The sequence below is a fragment of the Lepeophtheirus salmonis genome, chromosome 2 (genome assembly GCF_016086655.4).
Source record: "Lepeophtheirus salmonis chromosome 2, UVic_Lsal_1.4, whole genome shotgun sequence".
Taxonomy (NCBI): Eukaryota; Metazoa; Arthropoda; class Copepoda; order Siphonostomatoida; family Caligidae; genus Lepeophtheirus; species Lepeophtheirus salmonis.
In genome coordinates, this window is record NC_052132.2 from 4,084,317 (window position 1) to 4,111,038 (window position 26,722).

The following is a 26,722-nucleotide window of genomic DNA, read 5'->3' on the forward strand; positions in this document are numbered from 1 at the left end:
CTGTCATTATTTTTAATCTCAACTACATAACACGGTGTTACGCTATTAACAAAAAAATACCCCGTGTATTTTGCTTTCAGCTGTCGATTATTTCGTCATTGTTATTTCATAATTTATTCTTTTTGATAAATAAACGAAGTAGTAAATTATAATAAATTCAAATTATTTCTATAATCAAATTTTGCATATCATGTACAACGCATATATAAAGCTATGTTTTTATCAAAATATTCCTTAGTAATACTATAATACAGTATTTAATAAAATACTATGTTGGATTTAAATGTATGTAATTCATTTCAAAAATTGTGTAGATTTCATATGACATTGATAGTCTAAAAGAACTTAAGATTAAATAGCAATTTTTATGATTAATCTTTTCGGATGAAAGGTTGTGACAAATAATAAAGATAAAGGCATAATATACAATATAATTTTCTTATTTTCCATATTTTTCTTTTCTGAAAAAGTTGCTTATTTTGAATAATATTATCTTCCAGGATGCTTTCTGAACATAAATAAAATAACAGGTGTTAATAATTATACTTTTTTTAAACTGTGGCAGTGGAAATGGCTCAAGAAACTTACAATGCCTTAAAATGATTATGTTTTAATAATAAAATTCCATTAATTATAAAAACAAAAATAAAATTTTGGAGTTTCCATCGTTATTCGTTATTGTTGACTGCTTATAGAATCTTACTTAAAAGCTCATTATAGAGAGAAGTTATATCAACAGAGTGGTCCATTAAGATCTGATCAATTTAAATTAAACAAGATATTAATTAAGCATAGAATTTTAACAAAATTAAAGTATAAATAGATATGGGCTTGTGCTCTCTTAATTATTAATTTAGTAGCCCTTAAAAGAAATGATGGCTTCTAGGGGAAGCCAGAAATCGTTTCATCCACTGTGTAGTCAAGAAAGTTGGTATTTAAGGGACTAAAAGTGTCAAAAAAGAGTCTTGCAACAAAGGAGATGGGTTACTTTCATTGTTGGCGACAAAAGTGGCCTCTCCACCCTCACAAGGCTCTCTCCATCCACTTTTTTGATAGCTTTCCGGACAGTTTGGCTTGAAACCCAGAGATTTCTTACATTGGCACTCATAGACTTGAGCAAATTGGTGTTGGCTGTTTTCTTTAAGTCCTGTAGGTCCAATTAGGCTTTTTGGACATAACCTTTATTCCTTTACAATGTTTCTTACATGCTGACTGCGTAGAAGATGCTCCAGGAGACGACCAACTGCTTGGAGTGCACGAATTGAAATTCGTCGATCACGTTCAAGTGTCATTTTATCGAATTGTGGATCTGCTAAATTTTTTTCCTTTTCTAATATATTGTTTATGCTTTAATATAACAAGATATAAAATAATTTCAATCACTGAACCTTAACATATTATTGAATTAATATGTTTTTATATTTTAATAGACCACCCGGTAGAGTAAGAATATAGGGAGTTATTTAGAAAGACAAAATTTGACAAAAAAACGGTATAAAAGAAAGTCATATTCATTTTTTTCTTATTGATACAATATTTCACAATTATAATAGTAGAAATGATATTCTCCTCAGGATAGACTTTTATAGTTTATTACATAGTCAATCAACTACTTTCATTTAGTTAAAGTTGAAATTATATCCTTTATACTTAGAAATAAAAAAACAAACAGTAATAATTTGACCTACAAAAAATCTGAGAGTGACAATCGAGAGTTTCCCACCTTTTTTGTATGAATCAATCTTGCCTCCAAAAATTAAAAGAAAATGCCAAAAATTAGTTAGAAGTTTGGTAATTCTCCCAATTATCGAATTATTATTTTATAGTTATTAAAAATTGTTAAAATTACGTCTCATTTTGATTTCGGATTGGGTAGCCGAAATTTACGACAATATTTATCTCTAAATATTAGAACTGACCAGATCCAAGAAAATGTAGATCGGTTTTATTTTCACTCACAATCAGCTCGTATCTACAAAATAACTAGTATGTTGGGCCACTCGTATCTCAATGTATCACCATATATCTATTGATATCCATTACTGATGTTTTTAGAAGCAGACTGAAGATTTCAATGTTACTAGAACTGTCTTACTATACCAAAGTGCCAATTAAAATCCCCTTATCTTCCTTATATATTTATTTTTCTAAGGAGTCCATGATTAATTGTTGTATTCCTAGGTAGATAGAGAAACAATTTAATCAATTTTTATTTATTTAAAATAACGAAATTTTGCAAACACGCCTGAGTCAAGAAGGAGCGGCTATTTTTTGATACATATGATACTTTCTTACTCATATTTTGATGAATGCATATCCAAAGAAACCAAGAAGAAAGAAAAATTAAAAAAACAAAGAAACGTGAGGAATTTTTTAAACTCTTATCAACAGAGAAGAAAAAATTTATAATAATAAAAAATGATGCAGCTTCTCTATAAAAATATATAAATAAGGTAATGCCTTAGAGAAATGTTTCCTATGAAATATACCTATGTTCATAGATACCTTTTAGTTCAATGAAGCGTGCTCTTCTGATTCTTCCACTTTGCCAACTCCACTTTAAACAATAAGATTTTACTACCTGATATGTACATTGTATATATAAATATTTAAAAATGTACGTGGTATACAGCTTATAATGAATCATAAGTTGTTGTTTTTTTTTAGTTTTTTTTTTAACGATTTAACCATTTAAGGGATTTTACTCGATATATCATGTTTTTCAATTTTTACTTTTCTTTTGCGCAGACGCAATATCTTGTTCTAAATTAAAAACTTAGTTATTAGGAAAGAGAAATACATTCAATGAGCTTAGACTAGAATTAGAGTACTAAAAAAGATAAACAGTTGGTTTTGAATTTGAAAAAAAGGAGTTTTTAACATCTCAAGTAGACGAATTAGATTAGGCAAGAACTAGGAAGGCAGTTCATAAACGTTAGGGAATCCTTCATAGATGTGAGTACATGATTATGATGACTTTAACTGGATTGAGCTAAAGGGATTCGTGGATTGTTTAAATATTTAGCCTTCGCAATGGATTAATCCATTCACTGTTCCTCATGATTCTTCTCTCACAGTAGATTGATGATGATTAAGGACTCCACTACAAAGATTAAAATATCGACAGCTGTCTTTCAGGAATCAGGGCTACTATATATGTATATTTCATTTTATCTTAGGCGATGGTATTTTACAAAAATAAATGTTATATTTATAATTTTGTTCTCCAAGAAATTGATATGGTTTTAAAAAAAAGATGAACTTGTTACGGGACTGAACCACAAATATATGTTAATGGAGTTTAGTTATTTTGATTAACCTTGTGACTGAAGTATTTTTTTTTTACAAATTAACAAAGGGAGTAAGTTGGTTTTCTTCGATTTCTTGCAATTTTCTTTAACTTTCAAAAAATTGCCACTTATTAGGATTATATTAACAACGGCTCTTTGTGGGCTGTGAGCAGGAAGGGCATTTTTATCCTATCTTAACCTCGACTGTCAAAAGACAAAGGAAAAATTTTAAAAAAAACATGGTACCTAGCGTTATGTATTTTTCTTGTTGCATTAAGAGAATAGTTATAAGTCATTATACATATTTAGTTTTATCAAAACAATAATCGACAGAGTATGAATTCTTAAGGAAGTATGTAAGTTGATTATTATCAGTATAAACTCAAAATTTCTAAAATAGTCAAATTTTTAAAATAAATGAAAACTGTTGAGAAAAAAAAATACACTAAAGTTTTGTTTATCTTAAAAAGATAGCTATGTAGTGCATCTAATCTGAATTATAAAGTATTTTCTGGTTGTTCAGGTTCAGAATAATTTTTTTTTTTATTCTTATTAATTTTCTTTTAAAACTCAAAAAATTGTCAATATTATAATCAATAAAGGGAATATATTAACATTAACTATCTTTCGAAATTGGTGCAAGAAGTTGCATATTCTCTTGAATTTTGTAACTAATCCAGGCCAATCTCAATATTATTTCCACAAGATGAGTAATATGCGAAAAAGTGAAAAGCTCAGCCAACTAAAAATAAGAAGGATATGACTTTCATGTTTTACTTGACATAAACAGTACAGTCATTAAAAAAATGTGAATCAATTACTTACAACTTTTTTCTAAACATCCTCAACATATTTGTTATGAATATTTGTCATGTGAGCAGAGATAAAATGACGCATTATGCCATATTTTTGCTGTCAAATACTAACAAAAGAGAAAGCTATTCAGTTCCCCTAGAAATGTATATATATATGAAGAGATTTTTTTCCTTAAAAGTAAAACTAAATAATGTTTTAAATCAATTGAATTTCCATTTTATTTTTTTTTATTTGCAAAAAAATAAATTTCATAATCTAAAAAAGGTACATTGAAAACATTTAGATGGATTAAAAGTTATAATAAAATAAAATATGAGGAAAAAATTACATATACGTTGGTTATGAAACAGTATTTTACATTTCATGCTATCAAATAATGGTTTTATTAAAAAAATAGTTTTTCATGTACATTTATATTTTATTTAAAAAAAAAAAAGATATTCAATCTTTTAATGTTTAATTCTAAATTATATTTTTGCTGAAAAGGTCAGGATTATTAGTTATCCTCATGCTAAATTTTCCCTTTTTCTGGTGGATATAAAATGAGTATTTATTTTCTAATTTGAAAGCCATTTTTATTCATGATTGAAAGAGTTACATTTTGTTTTTTGTAGAAAACATTATTAATGACTAACTTATTTAAGTTAAGTATTCTTCGAGGTGTATTTTCAAATAATTTAGAATGAATATAATGTTCTTCTATAAAGAAAATAATTAACCTAATTTGATTTGATTATATATATATGAATATGTAATAATAGTTGCTTTCTCAAAATTTCATCTAGAAAGCTTATTTGATAAAATCTTGTTTGTTTGTTTTTCCTCTTTTTTCTATTTGCTATGGTCCTTCAATAACTTTTTTCTTGTAATAATGTATAATAAATTCAAATATATAATAGCTTTGGAACGCATAATAAGTATTTAGCGTTACATGAGGTCGAAATAATGAATTATGTTTCACACTTAAATAATATGAGACGGTTTTACCCTCCCTTAGCCAATAGGGATAAAATACAGGGTTGATCTCATTTAGTGGTACACATTTTATTTTTTTCAATCCGGATTGATATTGATACAAAATCACGGAGGAGGACAACTAGACATTTTATGTCTAAACAGAACAGGCTGAAAAGTTTGAAAAAAGCAAAGAAGTTTGTAGATTTTCTCAAGGACAAAAAACATTCGGGCACAGTTTTGCCCATTTCTGATGAAAAAATTTTCACATTTGATGCTAATTTGAATAAGCAGAACAGCAACTGCATCAAAACCAAACAGCCAGGTATTTTCTCATCTTCAGTTATACATGTCTTCAGAACAAAAAAATCAGGTGGAACAATAGTCTTGGGCGTTGTGAAGTCAGCCATCCCATTTTTGTGGACTGAAGAGTAGCTCAATACAGATGCTTAGATCAAACTTTTGTATCGTGTCATGGTGATGCTAATACCCAGACTTTCATGAGATAAAACTTTACTGACTTATGGTATCTCAACATGTGGCCGCCCTCCTCTCCAGACAAGAACCCCTAAGACTACTCTATCTAGACACGTCTGGAGAGAGAGGTGTGTATGCTACTCATCACAGGAGTTCCCAGTACTTGGAGGCTCCCATCAAGAAGGAGTGCACCAAGCTCGAGACAAGGTCTGCAAGGGAGATAGTTTTTGTAGTTAGGAAGTTATTGGATCTGAGGGATCACATTGTTAATAAAAGTTGTGCTTAGCACTACCTTCAGATAATTTTGTAAAATAAATGTCCAAAATGGAATCTCTTGTTTGAATTTTACTCTTGAAAACTGAAAAAAATAAAATGTGTACTACTAAATAAGATCAGCCCTGCACACAGAGATTCTAGTATTATTTTTTGTCTTAAAACAATCGAAAATTAACATGGGCACACTGACAATTCAAAAAATGTTGGGAGAAAAGCATCATGTCATGACGTTTCATTAAATTAGCTGCTAGAAGCTATGGGATGAAGAAAAAATACACATAATCCCCTGTGTATCTATCAATGACATAGGCAGGATTAACTCAACGTCGATCCTCAATTCTATTTCGAGGTCAACAAGAACTTACACTTATGACTCCAAAACAAATCTTTAGAGTTACTCTTCGTCTGTCACGAAATATTGATTATTATACACTTATTTTCACTTTTATTCTTAAAAATAATTATGACAGCTTTGGTAAATAAAAAATTATGATTAAGTATAAATTTTACAATGAGTATTATATTCAAATTTCATATTTTTTAACCTCTGATTATAGAACCCGAATTTTTTTTAAATGCTTCCTATTCCTTTCAATCGACATTTTATCGCAATACCTTTCAAAATGCTCCGGAAATATTTAGTCAAATTATATATTTTGCAAATGCCTTGTTTAGTATTTATTGTAAATTTAGTTATTTCTATTGAGGTTTAATAGATTTATTTAACTTTTTACTTAGAAGTAATTCCTTTTTTCCCGTTTTAAATTCTTCTTTTTTTTCAATATCAGAACTAAGGCGAGCAAATAAAGTGATACAAAACTTAAATTACCTATTTATTATAGTTGTTCAACTGTGTTTTATGTCATTAAATAAGTTTAATTTTTGAGGGTATATTTTTTACCCAGTTAAGTACCCGCGTCATAAAAATAATGTTAAATTTTTACTTTTATATGTACATCTATGTGTTACTATTTTGTAAAGGTCTTTATTTTTACAAAAGCCGTATTAAAGTTCAATTTTGACCATCTGGAAATATTCATTTAATTTTCTAATTATTATCTATGATTTTATTTATTTTAGTTCCTCCAGTTTGTAAGCCACAAGAAGCCAAAGTATATGGAGTAGCAAAAATGGAAACTGCGCATATTGCTTGTAATGTTGAAGCAAATCCCCCAGATGTAGACTTTAGGTACGTATTTCTAAATAAAAATCTAAATAGATCATATGAAAATTATGTTTCTTAGACAACATAACTATTGGGTCATATTTTTTTACGTAGCACAATTTTAGTTGTACTTTTATTATTTATCACAATATTTACTTTTTATTTTCTTTCTTTAACGATTCCATTAATACAATCATTAAACATTGGTCTAAAATAATAATTGTCACTTATACCTCAATAGAAACATCATAAGTGATATTGTGATATTTATCGAAGATAAATATAGAAAAAGAATAATCATTTTCGAATCCAATTTTCTTGACTAACATTTCTCCCATTTTGTAGATGGACATTCAATAACTCTGCTGAGGCAAAACAAGTTGAAGAGCGATTTATCAATTCCTCCGGGTTTAGAAGCGTGCTGGTGTTCACTCCAACCCGTACATTAGAATATGGAACACTCATGTGTTGGAGCTCCAACTCCGTGGGAGAGCAAAACGCTCCATGTGTATTCCATATCATAGCAGCAGGGAAACCAGAAGCAGTGCAGAACTGTTCCATAGTAAATGAATCTACAGACTCTTTTGGAGTGAATTGCTCACCCGGGTTCAACGGGGGGCTTCCTCAACACTTTACGCTCGCTGTATACAAAGTTGGGGAGGATCAGTCAAGAACTTTAGTTGCAAATCTCTCTTCTCCAACTCCACATTTTACAGTGACAGGTCTTGAACCAGGAAGTAATTTTATTGGGTCCCTACTAGGGCACAACGTAAAGGGAATGGGTGTACCCACAACGATCCGAGTATACACATTGAAATTACCAGAGAAACTCATACCTCCAATTGAGCCTACGCCTTCCAATGGTAAGAAAGAGATATTATAATTAAATTTAATGTTAGGACCATTAATAAGTAATTCATCTTATCTTCAATGGTATTTATATATTCGTTAGCCCTTTGAGTAGCATAAGTTCACCAATTATATTTTCAAGCAAGTTTTTGTATTTTTGCTCATTTGAAAGTATAAATAAGTTTTAAAAGGAATTTTTAACGATTCAAAATCTTGGTTTTGATCTTCAGGAAGATCAAGCAAAACTGGAGCCTTCAAGTGTCATTTTTTTTGTTTAACAAATTTTTGTCTAGTCACGTATTCTAGAGTACATTTTGAATGTTCATTTTTATAAATAATACACTCCACATGAATGGCTGCTTCCGGTACTTGAAGTTGATTGCATACTTCTATTGCGTCTGGAAAAAGTTAATCTTCCATATTTTTTCTATCAAATTCTTCACAAAATTCCTCTTTTTCTGTTTTAACTACAATTTTGTCAAGCAATGCAAAGAACTTATTGCTTTTGATGACATTTCGCTAGTTTGAAATTATTAATATGATATTACTAATATCATAAGTTTTAAAATACAAATAAAAATAAAGAATAATTAAAAAGCTCAGTAACGTATTTTGACCCTTAACCCAAGTCCCACTGCTTAAAAAAATATGGAAAAAAAAATTACAATCGATTAAATGGATATAATCCAATATAAAAATGGTATACAACTTCTAAAGAAATAAGAAATAACAGTCTCATTATTAATAATTGAACTCAATCATACCAATTGTATAAAATTAAGAAAACTTTTATCAGATTAAAAAATATATTCTATGACAAAAGATTAATACAATAATAAAATATACACAGATGATCAATTCAAAATAAAAATAAAATATTTTTGAATTATTGAAAAAAAAGTTATTGTCAATTAAAATGATGGAACGCCTATGTTTCTATTGTCTCGAAAAACTTAAGTAATACATCTCCAAAGATTGACAGAGAAGTGATAATACCTCGTGGTTCCACTCTTCTCTTTTCAAATAGGATAACAATAAAACACTATCAACAACCTGATGAGAACATGAGAAAAATCATCTTAAAATAAAATATAATAGAAGAATAAAATTTGAGATATAAATAAAGGAGATGATTCTATTTGGAATTTTTTTTTTTCATTTTCTTTCTGCTTTTTTTACTATATATAAAAATATTTTGTAGTCTCCAGTGACTAATATATGTAAGTATATACTCGAATATATAAAATTTATTTTTACTTTTTTACCAACGGATCCTTTATTGTACCCTCCAAACATTGTTTTTGTAATATAGTAGGGATATGTTGATATATATTGTTGAATTCATAATTTGAGGCTCCATTATTCAAAAGACAAGCATGAATTTTTTTTGATGATGCAAATAACTTATATTATCTAAATGGCAAAATATAATTTACAAAATTAAAACCTTTGTAAAATATATTAATACCTGATTGGTTTATTTCTGTATAATAGTAGGATAAGAAACACTAATGATAAATGAGAACCGTTAAATCAAACTCAATCTCGATTTACTAATCAAGATCGTGTATATTGTAACACAATGGGAAAAAAGTCCGGGCTTAACACATGGATGACACATTTTTTTATGATTAACCTATTTTAAGTGTGTAAGAATCTACAAAAGGCAGCTGTCAAAATTCCATGATAATCTGTTCTTTAGTTTGTGCTTTATTGCGCGTTGTGTGAGGCTACGTTTGTTATTCTTAAACCAAAAAGGATCAAAAACAATTTTGTCTTTAATTTTACACTGCTTCTTGAAGGAAAAAGTACGGTTCAAGCTGAGAAATTGCTTGAAAAGTGAAATGGGAACTCTGCTTCGCAATGTGAATCAAAAAATAGTAATAATGATTTTGAAAAAAAAACCTATTTTGAACGAAAAAAAACTTGTATTCTAGCCCCTGAATTTTTCATTCCATGTGTTATGTATCAAAGTTTCGTTGTTCTGGATAAACTAGCAAACAGAGGTGAAACGATCCGTCTTAAATTTGTCTTATGAATATTTAACTGCATCTTTGATAATCCAGTCAAATTAAATTTAGCAATTTTTCTAATAAATCCTTAAAATAGTCATATTTACATATGTGTTTTCTTACGTTTACGAAAAAACCAAGTTTCTTATTAAATTAAGGAAAAAAAAACATAAATACATAAAACTATACAACAACAGCATTTTTTTCACCTTTAGTATTTTTATTTAGCCATAGAACATTAGTATGATATTTAAAATTTCAATTATATTAAAAAAATAATCATTAATCTCTTTTTTTTCTTTTTTTTATAGTAAAATTTCCATTCAGAGCCATACTTTGAAATAAAATAAATATATAAATGTAAATTTAAGGAAAAATTAGCCAAAAAATATTAGTTTCCAAAAAGAGCCTATATTTTATTCATTTCTGTTTGGTTAGACTCATCTTGTAGAAACTGTATTCAAGATAACTATATAAATATTTTAGTTCTCGAATACTGAAATGTTTTTTATGAAGTATTTGAAAACTTTAATTTCCATATATATAATTATTTAATTTCGAAATATGACTCTGAATCGAGATTATACACTAAAAACGTGATTTTTAAGGCTGTAAATGATAAAACCTAATTGGGACAAAAAGCTTTTATTTAAGTAGTTCATTTTGTCAAAGGCTTAAAATAAGCTTTTCAAATCCAAACAAGTTCGGGTATTTCCGCAAATAATATTTAAAAGTAATATTTTCAGAAGTATACAATTATTGAGCTAATTACAAATATCCTAAATCAATCATTGATAGGCATAATTACACTGGTAGACTTATAAATTGTAAACATTTTTGCTAAGTAAAAAAATAAACCAAAAATGAACATGGTATAAAGTCTACTCGGAATCCAACAAGGACTTAGACTTATAACTTATAAGCAAACACATTTGTTTTCAACTCTCTGGAAGAATGAAAAAATGATAATAACAGTTTTAAAAAATAAAAAAAAATAGTGTGTATGATGCCAAAAAACAACAATACTCGCTCTCTCAAAAGATTTAAGATATATAACCCTTAATATAGGTACATAAGTTATCAAAATTTAAACTTTTGATGATGGGTACAATAAAAATGAATATACTTTCCAATTATTGATCAAAAAATTGTATATTCTTTGAACACACTTATTGTATTTATGGATGAGTGTGGAATACTCTATGTTTGACCTTATGTTATTTACTTCTAAAATGAAGTAAAATTCATTTGAAGCATGATTAATTATTGTTTTGCTTTGTTTTTCAAGGAAATAATATAAACATCAATATGGTCATGTGGAGCTACAATTTTATTTTAATGTTATTGAAGCATAAATCGCTCGAGGTTGATATAGCAATAAATAAAAGCCCATTGCTCACCCATTGATATTTGTTTTTATTTATTCCCTATTTTAATAGAATACAGTAGAGTAAGTTTCCCCGACATTGCCCGAGACATTAAGAAATTAAATTACTTTAGAACTCTTCTACTTAATATAAAAGAAAAATAAAAAGCATTAAATTTTTAAGAATTATTCACATAATGATTGTATGAGAATGAGTATACTTATATATATATGATTTAGAGTAATACTATGAATTTATTGCGAATTTATATGTGGAAGTCTCTGCTGAACTCTGATCACCCTACAATTTGACAAGTTAATGCTTAACTTCGTTCTTGATAAGCTGGTTAAATAAATTTTGCCACTATAAGAAATATGTATATATTTTTAATTTTCTAAAGCTGTTACCATTAATATATTATTCATGAGGAGAGAGGATCTAAGTATAAATTGTATCATTGAGTGTGCGTACAAATGAAAGAAGGAAAGCAATGCAAATGGATTGTGGGACATTTTTAAATGCAAGTTTCTGGTGAAGTCAGAAACATGATTCAAATTGCAACAGTAACCCTGATATTTTTTACATACTGAAAGGCATACGACTTACTACTATAAATAAAATCAAGATATCCTTTCTAACATTACTAAAACATAAAATTAGTTTGTATGTATGAGGTTGGGCAGTAAAACTTGTCTTTTAGAGGTTGCTTCAGAAATTGTCAATTATTTAGGAATATCAAATATTTCATATTTTCCAAATTACAAAAAAAAAATATATTCTACAAAACTTGAAAACATAGCCTTTGTAAACTCGTTAACTCAATATAAGCACCTTCAGCATGAATCATAGCCATTACACGTTCTTACAGGAGTTTATAACAAACTCATCAGACAAGTTTTCCCACGCAGCCACTATGGCTACCTTCAGTGAGTCCATATTGGGTGTTGATTTTTGGTGGTTTCCTTCTTCAAATTGCCCCACACAGTAATGCACAGCAGGCTCAAATATATATAATTATAATATAGTATTTATTTGTGCCCTCCACTTTGTGTTTTCCTGGATAGTCTTCTTCATCATTTTCCATCATGACTACTTACAAAACCAGGCTCTTGGAAAACTTCACAATGTCCATAGTCATCGCCGACTCAAATTCCATATTAAGGAGATTTGAGATGTGCTACCTTTTGGCTTTTTACTCACTCATGAAAACAAGATGACAAAATATTTATTAAATATTGTATATGCTCAAAGAATGGCTCATACAGAATATCAAAAATAATTACTTAATCTTCCTTAGAAACCTTAATTAGAAAATTAACATTCATTTACACTCTACATTTTGCAGGCCAACGCTGTACAAATACCTACTACACCTGCTTATATATAAGTGGCAACTATAAAAAAAAAAGATTTTATTTTTATAGATTGAAAACTAGGTTAACATACCATCAATTTTTTAACACAACTAGAGTGATTTTTTGCCAGTATTACTTATTTTTATCCGACATGGTAACAATTTATTTTATTTTATTCTCGCTCTTCAATTACTTCAAAAGATGTGCATTTTGCAATCCCTTGCGAATCTACAATCCCTTCTCTTATTTAGAATTCATCACTAAAATGAATAAAAGGCTCCAGATCATATGTAATAATACCTATCAAAAAAGGAGGGAGATAAAAAAAAAGATTAATGATAGTTTTTGGGGGATTTCAGTGATTTTTTTTACTTACTTAGTTATAAGCCCATTCTGTGTATTTATTTAATGTAACTTTTCAGAAATATGTTCCATATTTACGTTTACTTATAGGTAGATTATTTCCCAATATAATATCAATTTAAAATGTATTTTTAACCCACTACTAGTGAACATCCTTTTGCTAGGTAGTTAGTGACTAAAAATTAAGTCATATAATTATTTCATTCATTTTGCAATCGAAAAAATTATTAAAATTATAAAATATTTCTTTGAGTTTAAGATAAAGAGAAAATTATACATCATTACATTTGAGCATCAACAAGATATAATTCGTGATTAATATAGTGAAAACAATATAATTTCATATCAGATAAAACTTCTATAAAATAATAATAACGAATTTTAAGTACCAAAAATGTACTTACTAATTTCAATAAGTTGTAGTGTGATATATAGCTGAAAATATATAAAACGCGTATACCTTAAATTAAATAAAAGAAAACATGTAAAGAACAACTTAAAAGCACACAAATTAATAAAATTCAGCGAAACTTTTTTTAAATGGCAGAATTTACGAATAATTCCATGAAAATACATTTTCAAAACACCAAAAAGTTGCATTTAATTAGTGTTAGAAACATATTAAAATTTCAGGCAATAAGATGGATTTTAAACAGATTTGAAGCAATATGATAAAATTTGGGATAAAAAAATACAGTTCACTAACGAAGGGCTAAAGTCATTATATAGAATCAATGTATTCTTAATTTTTTTGGGTGGGGTTTTATTTGCAAATAGTCAAAGCATATTGTTCAATATTTGATTTATTGTGTTAACATAAAATATGTTTTCCTTGTGTTAAAAAAAAGCAGAGAAACCCGATCTTTTGCACTATTATTTATTTATATTGATTGCTGCAGTATTAATTTATGAGTTCCAACGAATATCAATATAATGTTGTTTATTTATATGTGCATTTTTTAAGCGTAAATTATGGTTTAATTGTTAATTATTATTACATATTATATATTTTACATTCTGTTGGGAAAAATGTTAAATATTTTGGAACATTTTTGTGCAAATAATTTTTTTCTTATTGTAATTGAAGACTGCTATGAAAATAGCGATATTTTTTCCCATAACAAAGTTTTTGAGTATAGTTTTATACAACAACAAAATAAATATTTGTATATCTCTTATATTACAATACAACACATTTATTCAAACATGAAGTAAAAAAAAAATATTTCACTATGTATGCAAAAAAACAACTTTTATTATAGTCATTGAATATTTAATGCCCTTGCTTAAAAATAAATCTTGAACCAATTCAAATTATTATTCCCATTAATATTACTAGGGTTGCTCACTATACTGCTACTAAATTGGGGAGGGGACGGGAGGTAGACTCTATAAGTTTTCCTCACATAGTGGCACAGGATCCATAAGGACCAAGAGACCATTCCCCCTTCCAAACTTTTGGTGAACTTATATAGTTATCACAATAAAAATATTCGTCTTGTTCAAAAAATTATCAATGTAATAGAAAAAAAATCTCTTTGTTTATTTTTATAAAAAAAATAGTAAGTATTGAAATATATATTACCTCAAAAAATAACTCTAAAATTATTTCAAAAAGTATGAGTATTCGTTAAAATTTTGTAAATTCTCAAAAATTTTAACTCTAAAATTAAAAAGAAAATGTTGAAAAAATCTCTTTGTCAAATTTTGTATTTTTAAAAAAACAAAAACATTATCTTATGATAGTCTAATGTGTTTTTAGTGTTGATATAAAAGATGTTCTTCTTTTGTTGAAAATAAAACCATCTTCAGCAGAAAAGAAGAAAATATATGTACTCCCCTGATGAAGTCATTAATATAAAATTCCCCAACCACTTTGCAAATACATTCAGGAATCAATGGACACAAGTCTCGAAATCGAAGACTGCATAAGCGAGCAGATGAAATACAATTATTGAAACCTTTCAATAATTACGAAATAACTTCACTAAGTTAAGAGATGCACACGAAGAATGCACATTTTAGAGCACGAGAGTGATAACGACTTTTTGAGATATTTAGTTAATTATCACTTTGGAAGATCAAAAAAGTAGATGAAAGGTCTCATTATGTGGAAAGAGATTGTGAGTTGGTGGGTTAATGAAAATTAGGGGTTGGAAGTATATCCTTGAACTGAGGGATAAGATTGGAGAAGATATCATCTCATTGTGTAAGGAACTACAAATTTTTCAGGTATCTTGGTCTTATCCCTAAGTTCATGGATCGACACCAAGTACCTCTCTTCCCTCCCAAAGAGTTATACAAAAGAGACAAACTCACAACTTTTTCCACATCATGACACTTAACTATCCAAACATATGGAAAATGTCGAAATCCCTCTCGTAATATATTATTTGCTTCGTGCCGCTTCACTCAGCAAAGTCATTTCCTTATTAGTAAAAATTATAATAGATCAATAACAAAACGAAAAATATTTATTATTTACGAGGATGTGGGAAAGTTTATAGCTTGTTGGGGAAAAACAATGGGGCAAACTGCGAAGAATTTTTACTGCGCCGTCGATTTGAGTAACATTCACCTACATTTTATTTTACATAATACTATCTTTCAAGGAGTTGTATTATTTTTCCAGCTGAATGGGCCACTTTCTGTTGCTTTGTTAACAATCAAATATAAGTAAACGACTATCATGCCTGTTGTGTTTTAATTATTTTCTTACACGGTATCCATTGTCGAGATAAAAGGAAGAAGTATGACGTACGGGGAAATTTATACAATGTACCTCAAAGGTGCTCTGGGGTAATTTTTTTATTACTACACATAAACTTTTATTTATTTTATAATATAAATATATTTATAATTTTTTTGTAAAAACTAAGAGGTAATGAATGCATTCTAAAGTCATCAAAATAATGACTTTTTTGTTATCAAAGTAAAAAATATACAAACTTGCAAATTTTGGTATATATTTGGTCATATCATTTACCTGTGATACACTAACAAACAGACAGATATGCCGAAGGCTACATTTCGTTTTAATGGCTCTGAAAGACAGATAAATACTAAGTACTAAAAAAAAAATATAAATAATAGCAATATTATTCACTATTTTTTTTTTTTAATTTTACTAAAAAGCTACGTGTGGTAAACAGATGTTAAAATCAAATCACGTATATTTCTTTAAAAAAATCGTAAAATTTCAAAACTTTAAGGCTTAAAGATTAAAAATGCATCATAAAATAAACATAAATGATTTTTTTTACAATTATAATAGATTTCCCGCACTAAACTATTTTAAATTTAGAAGGTTTTCTTCTTTATAGCAGAAATTCATATTCTTTACCAAAAATTATTTAACAGGCAGCTAATATTAACAAAGTTTTATTTCTAGTGTACGTTCAACCTTTTTATTTCCCTCTTTTTATCTATAGAAAGATATCAAATATACTCATTATTGTGTGGCAAAGAGTCTTTTTGTCAAATATTTTAGGTTTGGGAAAAGTAATTTCGTATTTTTCGTTTTATTTTAATGCTTTATAAGAAGTGATAAAATTATACAGCTTAAGCCAAGTATGCCCCATTCTGTTCGACACTTGTTGCCAACGAGAAACCAACTTCATAATGGCCTTATCGTAAAAGAGCTTGTCCCTATTGGCAAAAACTCGGACTACAAATTTTCAAAAGCCTCTATGGAGCCTCTTTGTACCCCCAAAGGTGTTGGCCATATTCAGGAATAGGAGCTAGTTACTTGGTGCCAGGTACGGACTCAAGGGTGGATACATAATAACTTCCTATCCGAACTTCCAGAGTTTCTGGCTCGTCATCAAAGATGGGCGAGGCCTTGCGTTCTTTTGATGACATTTTGTTCTCTCTTACTCACACATGCTGGACGCTTTTTTAGCTTCAAAAGGTCCAGTTGTTTATAGTACAGGGCAGAATTGAGCGGGGGGGAGGAATTGCTCGAAAGCCTGCTGTGCAACAAGAAACGAAATAATATTGGCCCTGTCTAAATTGCAATTTTCTTGTTCGCTTTCGAGGCGTTTTTTCCTTGCAGGTAGTAAAAATGTAAAATGTGGGGAAATTCTTCCTTTGATACCTCTATACTTGACACACCATAATTTACGGCCCAACGATCCAAGCACATTACAGTTCAAAAAGCGCTTTTATTATTCACTAACACCTTCACAACATTGTATCGTATGATCCAATGTGGTCAATAATAATGAGATATATTTAGTTTCAAAAAAGGGATGGGAAATACGAAATTACTTTTTCCCCCAGACAAGCGATAAAAAATATATTTTACATACATATAACGACTCCGAAAATCTACCTTAGTAGTGCTGCAACTCGAATGGAATTTAATATGTCGTAGGGATAGGTTATATTTTTAAAGGAAAATAATTCCCTACACTTATTCCGACGTAAGGATATTTTATCTTTACCTAATCTTTTGTCATTATTGAAATAAATAAGCTATTTAATTGTACTTAAACGCTTATTACTTCGTATATAAGACTAAAATTACAATAATCTAGATAAAAATTATCCTATGTCTTTTCATATTTGTGGATGTCATACTTGATCTTAGGAGGCTAAGGCTTGTAATAAATAAAACTTAAAACTTGCACATATAATTCGAATGTACAAAAAGAATATTTTTCTAATGGATACGTTTTAAGTACTCATTAAGCTATGATATAATAATATTTTGCAAAGATCATAAATGTAAATAATACGTCATAAATGTGTGATAATTCTTCTTCCATAATGCATTGTCTCTCATATTCACTATGAGGTTATAGACAAGTTATATTTACACAAGCATAGAAAAGTAACTTAAATTTGAGCTGATTAATTTGGTCGAGTAGTCTTGGACTGATTCTTAAACGACAACCTTTTGAAGCTTTAAGCTGGTAATATTAGAAGTTCCATTTTTGTTTTTCATTGCAACTCTTCCCTTTCTTTGATCGATATTAATTATTGGCAGTAAATATTTCTTCGGGTTATTGTTTTGTTGTAATGTTTTGTATAAGATTGCCGTATAATTTGAAATTCTTATCAAACAGAGTGATGGTCATATTCTTCTTACCATGATCTTGATTTAAATTAGTAAAACAGAAAATTCTAACACGTAGTAAAATGCAAGAAAGTGTTTTTGTTATATTGTTTTGAATGGACCTAACTAGGAAGCGTTTTTTATACAATTTGAATATAAATCTAAGTAAATGAATGGTGGTTTTATTTCCACCAGATATCTTAGCAACGTACATTGCTTTGGAAGTTTTTCCTTGAAATTTCACTTTATGAGTGGAGAGAGATTTATAAATCTGTGAACAGCAAAAGGCAGCAAATAAATTTTGAAAAATTGTTTTAATATATGTTTCAAGTACTTTCGAAATTTCCTTCGTTTGTCAGTAATGTCACACACAAAGTCACTATGCTGAAAGTAGAGTGAACAAACTCTATAATACTCAGGTCTTTTGTATAAGAGTAAGTCATAGGTGGAAACATGGAGTATTTGTCAGTAGAAAAGAATGCGATAATATAGAGAGACTCGTCGATTAAGCTTTATAACCAGAATAAAAATTAAGAGCAAAGCATTTTTTGACATGATAAGAAACGAACTTGACAGTTATGATATTGAAGAAAAAATTCCAAAACTTTCAATCTCCTCGCCCAATTCTTTAATAAACATTTGTACTGAAATTACATGTGAGGCTAGGTGTTTTTAAATATTTCAGCCATTTGTTTATTGACGTTATTGATAAACAAACACATTAAATATGTATATTTTGCTAAAAATGAGGGTATAGAAATGTAGGAAATTTTACTTGGAGCCCTGTAACTTAGTCTCATATGATCTCAATTTACATATAATTTTATCAAGATATATACATATGTATAGGTATAAATCTTTTTCTAATCTATTTAAAAAAAAATATTATCTCGCAAAGACTATAACAATCTTATAACTTTTTTCATAGATATATTTTGAAAATAATAGCATAACTTTTTTTAATAGGTGCATATCAAAAAATATATTCGTATATATATCTTTATGCATATTATATCTCTTTATTTAAAAAGTGCTATTCAATATGTATTTTAACAAGAAAAAAAGAGAAATAAAAATACATTAAATAGGGCTTAATTAAGTATTAAGTAAGCAATACAAAAAGAACTGCAATCAATCCTTATTCTTAATTTCAACACCCATGAGACACTTACATTTATCACAGGAATTATTTTATAAGATTTTACTATAGAAGGTATAAAATCTTCATCTTGCAACATATACTCGTATGTATATACATTAGTATTACTCACCATTAAATCATACAGTAAAACCTAGGTTAACAAACTTAATCTATTAGCACCCTTACTTTAAGGATAGAGTAGGATCGAATGCCTATATTTCACAAAATAGGAATGTTTGCATCGATAAGACATGTTCATTAACCATAGTACAAAATGTTCATTTCAAAATTACGCTGAAAATTTACTACCCACGAAAATTGGCTATTTGTTGTTTTAACTGTAAAACATACAAGGCTAATTCATACAGCGTGTCCCTGCATATCAAAGAGCTAACAATATTCTCAAAAAGTAAAAGTTGTACAATTATGGTACTTTATCTAATATCTAAGTGGCCACACTTGACTTCACCATGGCTTAGACCTTAGGCCTGAAATCCTGGCATGTCTTCCTCACGTTTTTTTCTGACATGCCAGCCCATTCTTTCTCCACAACAGCCTTTAGTATATCCATATGCACATGGGAGGTGGCACAGACCTTCCTTCCCATATTAATACGGGTTCAGTCTTGTAAGAACAGGTCCAAATTTATCATTGCCAAATTTTTTTCTCACCATATTGATTTTTTTTTACCTTGAGGCTACCAGACTTCCTCTTAAGGTTCTTTTTGTCAGAGACCTTTGGACCAGGGGACGACGCAGATATCACATCTTAACTCTTTTGCACATGAAAAATCGCTGAAAAATAATTTATTTGTGATCCATCTCTGTTGTTTTTGGTCTAATGAAGATTTTTTTTTAACTGTTGGTTTTATTTGCTATAGCAGTTAATTTATCGAAAAAAATCGATAAATTCATTGCTAAGTCAATTAAACCTCTCCAAAGTTTAATTCGTTATTTCCTGTAGCACTCCGTAGTTCATTTCAAGGACCTTAAATAGATTTTTTTTCAAATGATGCCGCATCAATTGGGATTAATTATTATTATCCTATCAGAGATTCTACGCTACTCTCATACAACTAAATTCCAAGATTTTTACAATATCATAGCACTCATTTTGGAATCAAACCGTTAAGTGAAGCAGATTTAATAAAATTAATAAAGCTTTCACTCTTTGAGAGTAAAAATAAACTAAATATTTAAATTGTTGATTGTATTCTCTTTCAAAATCTTTACAAGATATTTCAAATCAATGTATGCGTTTTGGGAAGAAAAACTTCAGAATTTTTTTATCCAACTTAATTATCCTTTTTCGGATATAGTAAATATAAACATCATATTTACAAAGGCCTTGTATTTAATATTGTTGTGCCTTTCTGATAAAAAAAAATATTGTTCGATGATAAGTCTTAAAAAGATAAAAGAAGCAAATTGATGGGCTTATGATTTATTTGTGAATAAAAAAGGAATTTCTTAATATATTATGAGATTTTATTGTCTTTATCTTCTTCAAATTTTGATTAAAAAGTCTCAAAAAATGTATAAAAATTTCTACATCAAATATTTGAGAAAAAAAATCAGGAAAATATATATATGTAGTCCGTTGAGGGAAAATTAGATGAAGGAAAGAGAGAGGTGGCCTATATTTAAAAAATCAATAAGGCTTCTGCTGTTCAAGCCTGAGAGTTCATGAAAGCTGGAAAAAATGTATACAACTTCCTTGTTTATAATTTATCCATCATATTCATTCTGTTTTCTTCTATTTTTGAGAAAAACAGCAAGCAAATGCTTGAGAGACGACAATGGTATTTCCTTTCTTACGTCTACCCCTCCGCTAAGACGATGTAAAGGTGCAATGTGTTAGGAAACACATTTGTTTGGGTGTTTCAGATGACATTTTGGGCAACATCCACATTGCCTCTATAATTATTACAGATAATAGCAATTATATTTGTATATATGTTTTTGCTGTTTTTTCAAATTTTTGATCATATAAATACAAAATGAACATATCTAAATAGGTTAATCTAATTTTTCATGATTTAATCCAATAATTGAATGAAAAATATGTCTCCCAATCCTATACATTTATTACATTTAAATGTTACTGATACTGGCGAAAGGTTAATTGATTAACCGCCTTTTATAGTGGTCTCAGGGATCTTTTGAGATTTTTTTATCAGAAGAATTATCTTATTTGAGTCATATATATACCATATCTTGGAATTATTTATATATATCCCAAATAATTATTGCCTGTAATGGATTAATAGGCTATATGTTTATTTAATTTAAAAATTATGTTTGACTTGACCAATATTGTTACTTTAAAGAGTTGTCTAATGGACTTTTGGGGAAGCCAGTAAATGTTTTTATCAACAAATAAAAAAGTATCAGTATGCAAACTTTTCTACTCAGCTTGGGTCATTAATTTATTTCATACCTTTGTTAAACTTATTTTCTCATGTATATAGAAAAAAAAAGTAAAGGCATTGAGGAAGAAAAAGTAATAAATATATATATATATATTTTTTTTTTTCAACCGAATAGATGTAGAAAAATTAAAGTTTTCCTTCTTTTCAGAATATCCAATTAAAAATACACACTTCTTTCAAAGGATATATGTATATGAGGTACCCAACAAAGCAATATTTTTAGCTATAGGTATATATATAAATAGGTACTTCAGTTTAAAAAACAGCTAAATAACAACATACTTACATAGCTATAACAATCCTATTAGAAAGGCCTTTGAAGTGTTTTGATTTATATGTACAACTCATCAAAAGAGGTTTCATTTCTTTATATTTCATATTGTTATCTTCTAAGGAGGTGGAGTCTATTTATATACGTGTATATGTATATACTGGATGATTAAAAGTAGAGCTCATTAAACAAAATATAGTTTATGATTGTATTATAATAGGTTTGTCAACATGAAAAAAACCTGGAACAAAATCTAGAAAAGGAGAAAATCCTAATATATATATTTTTTACTTCATATTTATGGTATACAAGGGTAGGGCATCAAAACCTGTATATTTCATCAATGTTAATTTTCTCATTACTATGAAAAGGTTTAATGATACTTTTTTTTATCATAATTCAGAGTTCCATTTTGAATGTTTCTGCTGTCCTTTTTATATAAAAAAACTGTACTAATAATTTAGTCATTTCATGAGCATGACCGAGCAAAAAGGCAAAGCATCTAAGGTCTAGTTAATGCAGGAGTTGATTTACTGAAGATTACGGACAATGTTAAGTTTTCTAGGAGACTGGTTTTTAAGTTGTCATAGGATGAAAAAAATGCAGAAGACCTCTTCAGGATCCCAGGAAATGGGGGCATAATTTCAAGAGGGATACAATGTTCTTTTTAATTTTGTAGAAGAGTATAAAGGAGCTTCCCACTATGTCGATGAATCGGCTCAGTCAATAACTAATATATGGTTCCTTGGACCATTAGGAGGATTATAAAACACAACTTGGGATTAGTTTCTTTAACAAGGACCCCACGCCACCTTCTGACAGAGGGCATGAAAGCCAGGAAGCTCGAGGGGTGCAAGAAAATCCACACATAGATCAAGGCAGTTTGGTCAATTGTGAAAATTTTCTCGTACAAGAATATTCCCACAGTTGATCAATTCCACAACTGCCAGAACGATCGGTGTCTTGTGGAAACAAAAGAAGAAGTCCAAGGGGTTTACCACACCAAATATCCAGCCCAAACAATGATCCTCGACGTTGTGGTTTCTCATGGAAAGAAGATGCCACCGTTCTTTTTCAAGGCTGGACTTAAATTGGCCAGGAGGACTACTATTAAGTGCTTATGTACACCATCTTGCCATGGCTGAAGACCAAATACCTAGTGGGTAACTACGTGTTGAATCAGGACGGCACCCCTTCTTACACGTCTGCTAAGAGCCAAAAGTTATGGGGAGAAAGTATGGCTCAATTCTGGTTCTAAAGATATGGCCTCTTCCTCACCAGATTTGATCCCACTGGAATTTTCTAGACATGGAACTTTGGAGAGGGAAACCAACTGGAACTCACATCTAAATGTGAACTCACTGAAGTCCTCCATAGTGACTGCATGGGACAACTTGTCAGATGAGTTTGTTTTCAACTCCAGTATGGACGTTGGGCGACGTGTAAAGGCTATTATTGATAATGACTGTTCATATCTAAGAGTTTATGAGTGAGTTTAGGAAGATATTTTTCACCCCATCCATCTAAGAAAAAAAAGGCTCTGCATCCTTCATAAATTAAAATATGGAATCAAACTAGGACACACTGAAATCGGATGTATGATCTATTTTAATGGTGAATAATTTAGCGAGGAGGTAATGACACTGTAAATAAACGAGTATGAGGAGAAAAGGAGGATATTATATAGCAGAGCTAGAAACAAGTGGTGCCTATTGATTTAATTTTTCAAAGATGATTGAGTGGTGGATGTTGCCATAAAAACACACTTTAAGCTAATTACATTAAAATCAAATTATTTTACGTGTATATGTATATACTGAATGATTAAAAATAGAGCTCATTAAACAAAATATAGTTTATCATTGTATTTTCAACATGAAAAAATCCTGGAACAAAAATCTCGAAACGGAGAAAATCCACATATACATTCTTTTTACTTCATATTTATGGTATACATGGGCAGCAAAACCTGTAAATTTCATCAATGTTCATTTTCTCATTACTATGATGTCTATTGATTTAATTTTTCAAAGATGATTGAGTAGTGGATGTTGCCATAAAAACACACTTAAAGCTAATTACATTAAAATCAAATTATTTTAAATTTATTATTATTATTAAATAATTTTAGTGGGACCGACTAGGCTTGTGGTTCGTCTATTGATAACCTTTTGTTTCGAATCTTAATATGCTTTGGGTCCTATAAGACCTTTACAGTAACATAAGTCAACTCCTCATTTTGTTTTTTTGATGATCAATTTTAAGTACATCAGTGCATTCACGTAACGACCAAAGTATTTGCTAGAATAGTTTTTGTGTAGAATTAGACGATAATTCGTCGAAGAATACAAATGTAATCCACACTCCTTTTTGCAAACGATTAACTTATGTATTAATTCTTTTTAAAATGTTTAATATTGTCCCATGTACAATTGAACAATATATCCTATAATGTACATGCCATTGTTTTGAACAACTTGGTAGAGACGCCTTGTCACCAACTTGCAGCTGGAACACACAATGTCTTCTTCAGGAATGTAGTTCCGCCTGGTCTCCACGTCTGCCATCAGTTAGTCCGTGCTGAGCCTATAAAATGCCTTGGCCTCCCGCTCGACCATAAACTTAATTTTCTTTGGTTCATTATCGCACTTTAAGGGCATAGTGGTCTGGTACTGGGTCTGGCAATGATTCTGACTTCAGTTACCAATTATTTAATTAATCTTTTTTTAATTTAATGATGTTAAAGCTAATAAAATTCTAATTTCTTAATTACCTAATATATGGCAAATAATTTCATATTTTCATTTATGACGCTTTTCAAAAACAAATTTATTTTTTTCTCCAAAATTAACTTGTTAAACATTTACCCATTTTATAATTTATCACATGTAATTACTTTTTTAAAGGGAAATCCCATTATTTGCAAAGAATTTTTATACTGAGGACGTAATAAATAATGTTCAAATTGTCATTACAATTCTTATAATTAGTATATTTTTGATAATAATAATGCCCTCAAAATAAAGCAATCCCTCTTCGACATAATGAGATCCACAGGGTCTATCGCATTCTTATCTAGAAAGAAAAAAAGGAGAAGGTAATGAGTTTAATCAGTATTCAATCAATTTTATCAATATGTTCAGCTATTTAATTTATTTTTATTTAACTGTTCACTAATTTACAAGATTTTATTCGAGTTAAATGAATCAATTTACAGAAGATAAATCACGGAAGATTTTTATCAACTCTAAACCTCGAATGTCAAAATGAAAATTTAAAAAATAAGGAAACATATAGTAGCTATCCTTTGAATTATTTATGTTACCAACTGCTAGTTATTGTTAAGAAAATAGTTATTAATTTTTATATACAGTGTTGATCTTATCTAGTGGGGCACATGCTTTAACTTTCAATCCGGAATGCCATTGGTGTAAAATCACAAAGGAGAACAAAAATACATTTTATTGCAGAAATGAGTAAGCTGAGACAGTTGTAAAGAGCAAAAACGATTTTAAATTTTCTTAAGGCCAACAAAAATTTGGGCCAAGTTTTAAAATTTTTGATAAAAAAAATTTCCACCCTTGATGCCACAGTGAATAAACAGAACAGCCACTACATTGCAACCGAACATCCTGACAATGACTCAGATTTATTGAAATATGTCTTCATAACAAAAAATTCAGCCAGAACTAAGGTCTTGGGCGTTGCAGAGTCTGTCCTTCCATTTTTGTAGAGAAGAAGGAGCAGCTCAATACAGATGTTTACATCGAACTTCTTAATAAGAACGTTCTACCTCGGGGCAGAGACGGATCTCCGTATCTTCACGCCGCTAAGACCCAAAACCTTCCTGAGAAAAAACTTTCCTTATTTTTGAGACTTCAACGTGTGGTCGCCCCCTCACCAAACACGAACTTCCTTGAATACTCTATCTACAGGTGTTTGGGAGAGAGGGATATACTACTCCTCAATGGAGTGTCCAGAATCCAGAAGCTTCAATCAAGAAGGAGTCTGACTACATAGTTCAGGTCTGAAAGGTATTTAGACCTCGTATTGAGCCATCTATTAGAGCTGAGGGCTCACATATTTAATTAAAGTTGAGCTGAACTCTATTTTCATATGATTTTGGAAAAGAAATGTTCTTACAAAATCTCTTGTTTAAAGTTAACTCTTGAAAAGCTGAAAAAAATAAAAACAAAATTGAACCACTAGATAATGTCAACCCAGAACATTGAAAGAAAATCTTATCAATGACTGAGTATTAAATTACACAAATTCTAAGGGAAGGTAACATTTGTTTTTGCTTTTTTTATAATACATAGAGTTAACTTCTTTAAATCATGCAAGAGCCAACTGATGAAAATTAATGACAACCGCTGTAAGGAAAATATATAGAAAATAAAATAGTATATTAATATACATATATTTGACAAACTATAAAAGAAAATATATGAAGAAATTGAAAAGCCAAATTAAAGGAGCGAGCAACAAAAAGTAAAAAAAATATTTACCTAAATGCATTAAGTAAATTGTTAAGTTATATTTAATAAACTTTTTTTTTTTTATAATATTTTTTAAATAGTTCTCCTATTATCATTTTTTTAATTAAAATATATTTAATAGTTTCTAGTCTCTAATAAAAATAAGATTTATGTAGATTTTTAAAAAGTATACAAAGAGTTATTGAAGTATGTATGTAAGAGAGAGTGGGGCTACTTGACACACGGGATAACTTGACATTATTAGATTCGTAGCAAGTTTCTACTAGTTTTGATACATAATCAATATTGGGATAATTTACCCCATTTATACGGGTAAGCTACTTATACATAATCAATATTGGGATAATTTACCCCATTTATACGGGTAAGCTACTTACAGAAATTGCAAACTTTAAAA

At 29.2% G+C, this 26,722-nt stretch overlaps 1 protein-coding gene across 2 annotated transcripts in view; it reads left to right on the forward strand.

Moving 5' to 3' along the window:
• Positions 1-26,722, forward strand: part of LOC121132586 (neural cell adhesion molecule 2) — a 287,177-nt gene that overhangs the window by 231,481 nt on the left and 28,974 nt on the right. For both annotated transcript variants that reach the window (XM_040728015.2, XM_040728016.2), the window contains exons 8-9: positions 6,894-7,002; positions 7,324-7,841. In XM_040728015.2, the coding sequence (XP_040583949.2) occupies positions 6,894-7,002; positions 7,324-7,841 (627 nt within the window). The remainder of the gene's footprint in view (positions 1-6,893; positions 7,003-7,323; positions 7,842-26,722) is intronic.